This window comes from Salminus brasiliensis, chromosome 5 (assembly GCF_030463535.1).
Source record: "Salminus brasiliensis chromosome 5, fSalBra1.hap2, whole genome shotgun sequence".
Taxonomy (NCBI): Eukaryota; Metazoa; Chordata; class Actinopteri; order Characiformes; family Bryconidae; genus Salminus; species Salminus brasiliensis.
This window is the reverse complement of record NC_132882.1, coordinates 23,200,496-23,212,883: the sequence shown is the minus strand read 5'-3', so window position 1 is coordinate 23,212,883 and position 12,388 is coordinate 23,200,496. Positions and strand designations below refer to the sequence as shown.

General features: G+C 40.9%; 1 protein-coding gene across 2 annotated transcripts in view; it reads right to left on the bottom strand.

Annotated features, from left to right (window-relative positions):
* The window catches only part of cdkal1 (CDK5 regulatory subunit associated protein 1-like 1), a 305,708-nt gene that overhangs the window by 96,907 nt on the left and 196,413 nt on the right, over positions 1–12,388 (bottom strand). For both annotated transcript variants that reach the window (XM_072679871.1, XM_072679872.1), the window contains exon 10: positions 9,948–10,093. In XM_072679871.1, the coding sequence (XP_072535972.1) occupies positions 9,948–10,093 (146 nt within the window). The remainder of the gene's footprint in view (positions 1–9,947; positions 10,094–12,388) is intronic.

Below are 12,388 nucleotides of genomic sequence, written 5' to 3'. Positions count from 1 at the left end.
AAACAGATGAGGAGATGTTACTACTATCCATATGTGGCATATACGTAGCCTTCTTCAAGCAAATCAATCTAGTGCAGCTTGTCAAAGCAATCAAAGAGTATAGCCAGTGTACCATGAGCCAAAGAATGAGTGTATGCTGAAGAAAATGGCTGTGTTCTCAAGCCTTTAATCTAAAAGATCAAATGATTTCATTGCCAGATTCTCCAGCCCTCAGCAAGCAAGTGTCTGGACTTATTCTGTTCTGTTCTTCAGAGGATTCTGTTGGAGCAGAGACCTCTACTCTATGACCAAGTTCTCATTTTGCTGCATGAAACTCAGCTCCCCTATATCTACAGCAACTGTTGGCAGAGGCTTCGGCTGAAATTACAGCAGCTTTGTGAAATTACTACAATTACACAAACCTCTGCTATGCTGATGACAAGCACCTGTGATTGTCAGGCTGCTAGGCTGTCCAGGAACAAATTAAAAAGTTGTAGGGTTCCTAAAGAGGACATAAAATCAGGAGAGGGAGATGGGACAAAGTTTTGAGGTACCGAAATTGCCCTGGGTCATCTGATAAGGCCGAAGGTATTTGACCGTGGTGACCTGTGTGTTATTGGTGGCTGTGCTGTTGACAGAGAGAGGCTTATTTGTCTCCCCAGATTGAGTAGTTGATGAGGACCTGTAGGAAAGATAAGACCTACAGATGTGGGGCTACCCCATGGGTCTAACATCTGGTCAACCCTGACCCAAGGTCTTAAAATAAGAGGGGATAAGAAGAGGCAGCACATGCTTATGACCCAGTATCTATTACACACTCAAACATATGGCAAGTATGTAAATGCCCACGATACTTCAGTTAACATGCCATAACCAACTATCGCCAGGTAATCCATAAGGCTTAGAACAACAGGAGGCTGTGATAAGAGTGTGGCGGTTCAGGCTTTGATAACAAGTACCTACCTGTTTTCAATACAGCTGCGAACAGCTGCTGCCGTGAGCCTCTTCACATTCTGTGCTCGGGTGAATGTCATCAACCCCCGTTTTCAGAGTCACAATAGAGGGATAAAGAACAAAGAACAGGCCTGAATGTTTAACCAATGAAGAAAAACACAGCTGCGCACAGTTCTTGTGAGTCCGAAAGTCAATGATAGGGACACTATGAAGCACTGTGGATATGAGCCTGTGGACTTTAAAATTTCAGTTCTGCAACATGCAAATAACACAGGCAGGTGGTTGATTCTACGTGATGTAGCCTGTGCTTTGGATCTGTCAATACCATTCATCAAGTATGAATGGGATCAGTGGACGGTAATATGTGGCAAACACTGGTGAAATCAACACCATGCCTCACTGTGTGTTTTAAATACGACAGAATGTATAACTTTGGCAAACAAACATCTCCATGTGGTGTTTGTCAGGGGTCGAGTGATAGCAGAGCCCTTGTTCTCCATCTCTTGCTTTCTTTACTGGTCTTCCTAATGGTCTTGGCACCCACCAGGGCGAGTGTGAGTGCACTAATAAAAGTCTGAAAAGAAAATAAGCTGGTCAAGGTCCTCCAAAAGGTCTTGACACAGCTCAGGCTCCACTTACTTTTGTAGCCATGCACTCAGCCACCTCTTAGGGTGGGTGGGGGTGAATTCCTGCCTCGGCATGTCCAGGAGTGATCTGTCTGGCTCCTGCCAGCATGCTCTGTAAAGCAGGTCAGGGTCATTGCTTTATGTAAGGTGCCCTGTCTGTTTGGAAAGAACATCCCTGCTTACCTTGTAAGACTTGGAGTCCTAGCCAGGCCAGGGTCTTATGTATGAGTGCGGGAACAGGCTTTTACAGAAAAGCTACGTTAGTAATTATAGCAGTTTTTCCACTGCACAAAGCTAATGGAGAAGCCAAGGACATAGCTTGTTAAGAAGCACAGTCTAAGTATGCCATTATTTTAAGATGTCTTCTGTATATATATATGTGTGTGTGCATACATTCTAAATACACAGGGGAACATGTGTACTTTCTGAATACACAATCCCTGGCTCTTGAGCACTCTGGGATGAAGTGAAAGTCATCAGGATGAGTAAACCGAGGAAGAAACTGGCGACAGTGGTCAGGGCCTGTTTAGCTGTGAGGCGGATAGCTTAGTAGATGCCAAAGACTGATTTGTGGGAGGACAGGGAGAAAAACAAGTGTCAAGTTCAGCCATTCAGCCAATAATAATGAATGCAAATAATTCAGATTTAATAAATGTCCCTATTATTATATCTATGTTATTCTGTTCTTTATTTTAGTGGTTCTTAATCCTGGTCCTAGAGAATCACCATGCGGACGAGGTCAGAGACAGATCTTGTCCACAAGTGTAAACAGAATGCGTGTTCTGTGAACAGACTGCGTCGTTCATTTGAGTGATAATTACTGTGGATCTTGGTTTCTTTCTCTCTCACGCTCACTTACCAGTAGATGACCGCAGAATAACAGCAGAGTTTGTTCCCTAGTGGTTTAAATAGTCTTCTGTTAGAGCAGTTATAGGAAGTAAAAGGAAAACAATGTACGTGTTGGTATGCTTTCATACACAGGAATGTGAAAGCGGACCTCATTTGATCACACTGGGAGCGCATGTTAATGACAAGTGTTTTGGTATAATAAATGTCTGCTATTATTAATTAGACTAAGCGGCCTTGTGTAGTTCCAAAGCTCTAGTAATGCAACATGATATCTAAGGCTGAGCGATATGGTAAAAAAAAAAAAAAAAAAAAGTGTACCTCGACATTCAAAAACATTTTGACAATATTTATCTCTATATTTCCACATGGAAATGGATCCCATTAATTATCAACTTTCATTAATTGGCAAACTATGACAAGCATGAAAAAAATATCGGTCCACCAGTCACTCAGATTTATTAGCATACTGTGCACAATTTATCACGGCTTGATAAAACATCGTCATATTGCCCACCCATACTAGTATCTCAAAATTTTGCTTTGATAAACAATATACATTTATACTCACACACCCACCCACCCACACACAAACACTGTTTGTCAGGGGAAAAAAAAAAATCAGACACGGTTGGAAAAAACGGCCGATAAAAACGGCTCAAAAAATGTCAGACAGCACATAGCAACAGTAATCATACCAGTAATAACAGTAATAAAAACAATGTTATCTGGACCAGACAGCCTAATCCTTTCTCTGGATTACAGGGTGCAGTAGTTCAGCAATGCTCAATGCCACAGAGCGAGTACAGCTTTCAGCACATCCTTAACGAGCTGAGGAAGCTACAGGTACAGAAATCCCTGAAGAAAAATCTTCAGATTCAACACGTTCCAATACAGGTCGTATTACTACTAATTAAACCAATGGAAAACAACTAACACTTACAAAAGCAAAAAGTACAACCAAATGAGTAAACTCTTAATTGCCCCCGTTGTATATCAACTATGTATATTTAAGTCTTAGCACATTCTCAGATATAACAATAAAAGCTTCTACAAACATCTCAGACCAAGCTTAGACACCAATAACATTAACATGTTGCTCTGGAAGAAACCATTTCTGTGGAAATCTCATTAATTGGCAAACCATGACAAGCATGAAAAAAAAATATCGGCCCACCAGTCACTCAGACCATGTGAAGGGTCTCTCTCTGTGGGTAAACTTCCTAATCCTAACCCCAAGCAAACGTGAGAAATGCGAGTCGTGAGAAGGCCATTGATTGGGCAAATATTTGTTGAGGGGTTTAGTCAAAACTCGCTTTGCTTCTCGCACTGAGATATGGACGCCCTGTAATTAAGCACAGGAAAAAGAACAGCAGCCATAGCAGTGATTATATGGTCTAACAAGTAAGCCATCCAAGCTCGCTAATTTGCAAAAGTATGGCTTGGCTGGTACAGATATACTTGTCTAATTAAACAATGAATCTGAAGCAGAACGTAAAGTGTTTCACAGAATGAGGAAATCAACTGCTTTAGCCTACACTTTTATATTTATAGGAATTAAACTGCATTAACAAAAATGACTGCTGACTAATGCAAGTTACATTGCAAGCATCTGCTGGCACTGCATTCACTCAACCCTATTAGAAAACACATCTTTTAGATTTCCAAACAATCGATGGCAATTCATCAGAGGTCATCTGCTGATATGATTAACCTAATATTGTGCCTAATATAATGTCATTAATAAGCAAAAATGCTGTATGTAAATTTGGTACAGTCTCTTTCTTCTTTGCTTTTTTCTCACTTTCTCTTTCTGCAGGACCCCTCTGGTGAAAAGACAGATCTGCCATATCACGTGACGGAGTTTCCATTGACCGATGGAGTCTGGATGTGTCGGCTCTAAAGACCTGGCGCTTTGAAATTCCAGTGGACACTTGTTTCTCTTCTATGTCTGCCTCGCTGGCCAGATCAGCTGCCTGAATTCATGCAACACTGTAGCTAAATGCTGTGTATGTGGCCATGCATATTGTTTCAACCAGTCAATGAAAAAAACATTTTACTAAGTAGACTTTTAACGTAAACATACAAAGATTACAAGCCACAGCAAGGTAGGAGATACGTCCTGTTACCTTTCACTCCATCTTCCCTGTTTATAGAGACAGTAACTTGCTGTAAGTATATTTTTGTTCGCTTTTCCAAATGTTTGTGGACACCCCATCTAACAAATGCATTCAGCTACTTGGAGTTGCACCCATTGCTGACACAGATGTGCAAATGCACACACCCACAGACAGCTTGTCTAGTCCCTGTAGAGAAGTACTGCCAACAGAATAGGACCCTCTGGAGACAATAAACATGAACTAATGTGCCTAATGCTAGATTTGGACTAGAGGGGCATAAAGAACCCCAGCATTGAGCTGTGGTGCAGTGGAACTGTGTTCTTTAAAATGATGGTGTTCTATTCAATACTTTTAGGATGACTTGGGGATGAGGTGAGGTAAAGCACATCGAACATCCTGACCTGTTGAATGGAATTAAATCCTCACAGCAGGGTTTTGCTGATATAACAGCTTCCACTCTTCTGGGAAGGCTTTCCATAAGATTTGGGATTTTTTTGGCCTATTACGGTACCACATTCAGTGAGTCCTTTAGAACAGACCCATTCTTTCACAAATGTTTGAGAAGGCAGACTGCATGGCTAGGTGCATGACTGTGGCAATGGGACTGAATGAAACCTCTGAATTCAATGATTAAGAAGAGTGTCCTGATACTTTTGTCTATACAGTATAGTACAGGTTAATCACACTGTTGGCAAATGACTAAATGCTATTTTTTAGTTTAGTTTTTTGACTTCTGTGATGTAGCGTTAGACCTTTTCCTCTTTATTACAAGATTAAATCAAATAGACTTGTGCAATAAAATGTAGTTTACTTATATGTATTTATTAAAAGTTAGATGTTGTAGTGTGTGTGTATTTAAATGCCTGTATCACAACACCCCTATCACCACAGAAGCAGTTAATGTGCGTCTTTTAATGAAATGCAGTCATGCACTGTTGTTGCCTGAACCTGAATAGGCATATAAACACAGGCATACACAGAGTTCTCACTCATCACCCCAGTGATATAACCAGCTCTGAGTCATTCTATCTCTGAGCACAACTCATCCGTCATGTAAAAGAGCCAGGCTGCGTGGCCCACCCAACCCCTACCGGCACGGAAACCCACACTTGCAAAGCACAGCAATCAAAACACAGACACGGCCAAACACAAACATGCCTTGATCAAAACATGAGGCGCACGCCACTCATCCACTGCTGCAGAAGGCAGCATGATGCCAGGTTTCACCTAGGCAGTGTGTGTGTGTGTGTGTGTGTGTGTGTGTGTGTGTGTGTGTGTTCTGAAACTAAGTACAAAACCCACACTTCATGGGGAGGGTGTTACAAAACCGAAACTTCACCTAAATACCACTTGACTAGGTCATGGGTTTGAGAGTGTTGTGGACAAGCTGTGTTTAGATGCTCTCTGCTTTTTTAGTTTTGCTCTATAGCAAAACATTGTATGTAGCAAACCGGTAATTAGCATTGTGCAAAGTGATGTCCAACAAAAAATCTCAAATAGACTTGATTATGTGATTTCTGACACACTGTGATGTATGCAAAAAGCACAGCTGGACCTCAGGCCCTTAAATGGCTACTATTTTAAGCCACCTGGTGAACTGATAAAGGTCTGAGCATTTGGACATGCAGTATGCACAACTGTAATTGGAGGGTTAAGTGCTTCCCTTACATATCTATGATATCTTTGCAGCTTCAGCCCAAAACTAAAGAAACACCAAACACCTTGGCTGACTGACTACATACAGAGCAAAGGGAAAACTTTGCATAAAGTCTTTAGCAAGCTTGTGGCTCAGACCCAAAATGACATCACAAACTGTATTTTATGGTTGTGCACTCCTCCCTCTCTCTCTGGCCCTGGCTGACCCCGCTGGATTATCACGTATCCAGCTGTTGTTTTGGAATCAGCAGTGTTCTGGTTAAAGCTGGGGTAGCCGACTCATTTGAGGTAACAGCCCACATTATACAAAGAAAGCTTGTCAATGTCAAGAAAGCTTTTTATTAACAAACCTGAAACTTGCATGGAATTCCTAGTTTACTAAATATTATTAGCATGTTTAGACTACAGACTACTAGTGGAACAATGTATGACTGACTAACAACTTTCTCTGACTGACAACTGGGCCACTGACCAACACTGACTTCCATCTTCCTACAGACATGTCAGAACAATAATATGACTGTCCAAATAAACCCATTTATAAACAGTACTCACTGTTCGTTTTGACAAGAAATGGACGGATCGACTGGCTATGTATCGGTCGATTTTCAGCCCACATATGTGATCTGCAAATAATGTAGCCAATCCCGAGAACTAGTCAGATCATATGATCCCATACGTCCTATATGTTGTAAGCCGCTGCAGCTCTGCGCAAGGTCACAGGACGGTTCCGCATTCAAACACTAGATGGCAATACATACTGCACTAACGACTGCAGAACCCCAATAAAGCCAGTACTGAAATCTGATTGCTGAATGTTGCCAGTCTTTTGTCCATATCTCAAACTTAAATATTAATGGACTATGGAAAACTAACTCTGCCTCAAGGGAGGAGGCAAAGTAAAGACTCAGACCACACACCTCTCAGGAGCACATCACTTAATCCAGTACAGAACACAGCAGAGCCAACAAACACCACTAGCTATGTTGAGCTCCATAATGTAGTTCTGCACAGGTTCTCTCTGGTGCCCAGAGTAGATATCTGTCCTCACACTGAATGACAACAGGCTGTGATCAGAATTTCCAGAAAGATTCTGATTGGACTGCCTGTCGTCCTGTCTCAAAGAGAAATTGGTTTTCTTGTTTCTGTATTCTTTTAATTCTTTCAAGTAGACGAACACAATTAAAAAGTGGACTTGAGATTGTAAATTTATTAGAATCTTGTATAACCTTATATTACAGCAATACATAGGACACCCCTGGGTTAGAGGGAGTGGAGAAAGATGAGCAGCGGGCAAAGGAGGGAGGAGAGATGATAAGAATAATAAGGCTGATTTAGAGCATTAGGACCTGGCTTTGGGCCCGTTTGTGTGTGTTTTTCGTAAGCAGTCAAGGCTAGTTTTACTGCCGCATAACAAAACCTACCACAGAAAAACAAAAACTAAGGGCAAGCTGCTCAGAGACCAGACTGACCCTGTGTTTGGACACAGAATGCTCCTGTTGCTGAGCCAGACGATTGTCAACAAAGCCCTGATCTGAAAGAGGGTCCTGAGCCAGGGTCATTGCTTTCCACTGTCGGATTCCCCTGCCAGATATGGCCTATTTATTATCCACATCCTCAGCAGAACTTGCTAGGAGAAGGGAACATGAGCACACACACGTGCTAGTGCGTATTCCTGACTTTGTGGGGTCTTCTTCTGAACGTAAACACTGCTAATACACCTAGTCCAACTATTTATGTGCTCTTATTTGTGTGTGTGTTTGTGCGCGTCTGTTTGTGTGTGTGTGTCTGTTTAATAGTCAGGTTATTTTCCATTTGCTTTGACCAGAATATGAGACAGAAAAAAAAAGACACGCACACAAAGGTCTCAAAAGAAGCATTCAGAGCTGGTAATTACTGTGTCTGTGTATGAGATGTTGATGTGTGATAGTGAAGTGTGTGTTAGTTCACATACTCCTTTGCTCTGCAGTATCACCCTGAGCGCCTCCTTTTAACAGAACTGGCCTGTTGGACTTTCAAACAGACCAGTGGAGTGCTCAAACACTGCAAATCACAAGAAAACTACATGTACACTCACTCATCATAGACATTAATGTCATGCAGTTACTGGACCATTATTGAAAGATGTAGATCATTAAATCACCAAAATCCATTTTGTTCTGAAAGAGGGTCACACACACATCCACTTATATCAGAGGTGCTAAAAATGTCTTAACTTGTCATAGTTTGTTTGACACATTGGACTGACCAACACACAGTACAATGGCAAAGACCAAAGAGCTCAGCGCAGCTCTTAGACTGGTGGGTCATTGATAGATAAGGGTCGTCTCTTGATGCCATTTCTAAACACCTGCAGAATCCAAATGATCAGTTCAAACTTAGAATGTCCCAAACATTACTTTGGCATGGTCTCAAAGACAAACCGCCATCTTTAGCTGAGCGCAAATTGGTTCAGATGGTTGAAACACTCAAAAACCCGTAAGGCACAGGCCTAACATGAGCTGGAAGCTGCTGGAACGCCAGGGCCACTGTCCACAGTCAAGCAAGTGTTACATGGCCATAGACAGTAGCCACTGTCCAAAGAAAGAAGCATCAGCTTCAAAATAAACACTTTCAACATTGACAATTGTCTAAGTTTGCAGGTAAAGAAACAGCCTGCTGGAAAAGCCTTTGACCTTATGGTCAAATTAGATGCAGACTGAGGTAGTATTTGACTACAATGTGTTTAAAAGAGTAAAGGCAACCATAGCCAACCAGAATTTTGCCTCTGGCTACCAAAAGCGCACGATTAATTAAACAAATATTATATGTGCTGTGTGTATATTCTTCTTATTATTAATATTCTCATACTAGAAGTTAATAAATAGTTAAATAAAATGTGTTTAATTGTATGTTGTATTTAGTAAATAATACTAAACAGAAATATTACATAATAATTATATGGTGACATACATATATCAAAATAAAAAGAGAATTACAGAGAAAAGCTGAATTCTCAGCTATATGGGTGTTATAATAACTCAGTCTGAGCACAGAAGTGGTGCTCTGCATACATATTTGCACATCTTAAATCCGGCCCTGAATGCAGCAGTGGTTGATCGGCTCTCAAACTAAAGCAATTAACTGCAGCTACTGCACACACTGAGAAACCATAAGACCACTTTATTAGAATCATCAAAACTGGCATTTGTAAAATGTCAAAATTTAATCCATGCCATCGACTGCATTGTTCCCTCTGTCCAATAAGTATAATGTTATAAAAATAAACAGGCTTCTGCATGTTCATATTCAAACCATATCTGATGTGTTCATCTGAACATTTGAGCCATACAACAAATACAACTACAATACTGGTTAGCACTTGGTTTCTGAGGAAACCATCAATGTACCAACTTTTCTTTTCAACCGTCTCACATTCTGTACTGCTAAAGCAGCATAAAGCTATCATGAGCCTGCGGTGTGTGTTTGTGACTAGGCAAAGTGTCTGGATGTGTCCCTGTAGAAAGTTATTACATTAGAAGTTATTACACATGAGAATAGCAATGCAGCATTAGAGACACCAGTGTTCCTGTATGAGAACACAAACATCACAGCTTTAAAGAACGTGTCAGACAGTTATCCACAACCTCGCTTCAGCCCATCAATGTACCAACTTTTCTTTGCCATAATGAACATCAACTGCAATTGAAAGGAAGACAGCAAAATGCAAAGACACTACCAATGCTACAAGTCTTTGTTTTTACTCTCTCCCCTGGCAGACTCTTACCTGCTCTTTAAGAAGTCCACCACGCGTCTGAAGTCATCGCAGCAGTACTCTCTCTTCATGTCCATTAGGACGCTGTCGGACGCTGACTGGACGGGAACGTGCAGGAAGGCGTAGACTCGTGGATGGTTTAGGATCTTAGCCATTTCCTGATTAAGAGAAAGACAGAGGAAGAGAGAGAATAAGATCTATTCTAACATGAACACACACACACACACACACACACACACACACACACACACACACACACACACACACACACACACACAGCTGCTGTGTGAGTATATCTAAATACAGTAGAGACACTTTATGCAGTGTGCAGGTTTTAGGAAGAGAGTCACATCTGGACTGTGCAACACGGTATGACAATTAGAAGAGCTGTATAGTTCACTGTCATTAAAATGAAACAGATTCTTAACTTGGATTTAAAAAAATGATTATCAACCGTCAGCTGGTAAATATGGCTGGCAGCTCTCAACTGTCAGATTTCGTAAAGACTGATTATCAACTGTCACATTTTTAAATACGGTTGTCAGTTCTCAGCTGTCAGATTTGTTAAACACAAACAGGATAAACTCACAAACTCTTCAATAATGCAAGGCAAGCCATATAAAACCGTAATAATCTTAAAACATAACCTAAGCCGCCTAAGCAGTTAAAGAAGAGATGCTGCTACTAGGAGGAAGCCCGGAAGTCTTCACCCTCCCATCTCCCTTTTGATCAGGGGAGCCCTAGCTAGTGAGTAGGAACTGGAAATGACTAAACTAGGGAGAGGAATAAAAACTGCATAATATGAACTCAATGAGCTGTAAAGGCTGAATCCCCACCAGTGTCCAAAAATGTCTGATTCATGTTGAAATTAGAATTACATTCCTAAGTGTGGTTTTCTCCTCTTTGACAACGCCGGAAAACAGTGGAACCTTAATATCAGCTGATGTATTTGTCTAAACGATCTATCCCTCCAGTCATCTCATTAAAAGTACAAAGGAAAAATCATTCTCTGACACACAAACACAGAGTGAAGAGATCCACTGCCTCACATTCTGTACTGCTAAAGCAGCATAAAGCTATCATGAGCCTGCGGTGTGTGTTTGTGACTAGGCAAAGCGTCTGGATGTGTCCCTGTAGAAAGTTATTACATTAGAAGTTATTACAGATGAGAATAGCAATGCAGCATTAGAGACACCAGTGTTCCTGTATGAGAACACCAACATTACAGCTTTAAAGAACGTGTCAGACAGTTATCCACAACCTCGCTTCAGCCCAGCGAGACAAAACGGAAAATGCATATGAGAATCTGCACATTTCCAGAGTGACGAATACAGGAGAGGACGGCCTTTCTGTTTTTCCAACCACAAAGGACACAAGCGAAAGTCTCAGCAGGTTCCTGCTTTCCACAAGCACACCAGTGGAAATCTCAACTTCACAGAATGGGAATAAGCTCTGATGTCCACTTTAAAGACACTGGTCCCAGGAGAAGGCTGCTGGAAAAGTGGGGAAAGTAAGGCATCAGTTTCTGTAAAGATCTTTCAATTCCCTGAAGGTCAGAAGAAGCTAATTAAATGTAAGCCTGCAATGTATAATAGATTACAATATAAATACAATAAGAAAAGAATTACAATGTCTCATATATATATATATATATATATATATATATATATATATATATATATATATATATATATATATATATATATATATATATATATATATATATCAAATCAAGCTATAGCTGCTTAACTGGGATGCTTAGTGTTTTGTCACACACACACACACACACACACACACACACACACACACACACACACACACACACACACACACACACACACACACCCCCCCCACCCCTTTGGTCAGCGATCCAGCACTAGCCAGATACATTATAAAACACATTAAAGGCCTCTAAGGATATGATCTAAAAGAGGGGAGAGAAAGTAAGGAAAACAAAAATGCAATTAAATAAATAAAGAAGGGAAAAAAGCTTGGTTTTAAAACCAGCCAGACGACAGATGTTTAAGAGCGCACAGCTGGCCGAAGCTGGCACATCTGTTTCCAGATCTTCAGCCCAGAGCTCTAAATTTCTGAAAATTCCCATTTTAATTTCATAATAATAGCGTAACGGAGAGGGAGAGAGAGAGATAGAGAGGGGGAGAGAGAAAGGGAGGGTACAGTGGGCGTACTCTATGACCTCTATGAGGAGTAGATACAGCGGAATAGTTCACTACAGTGTATTTTTGTGTACTTAACATGTTGGGTCTTGCTAAATGCTTCCAGTGTTAGCTAAAGTAATTAGCAAACAGTGGTGGTTTCCCAGGGTTTCCTGCTCACGCTCTAGTTTTTTATTAATAAGAAAAACACATTTTGCTGGCTATCTGCATTGCTAGCTTGGCCACAAAAAATATTTGTTTAAAAATTGTATATCTCTCTGGCTTATTCAATTTCCT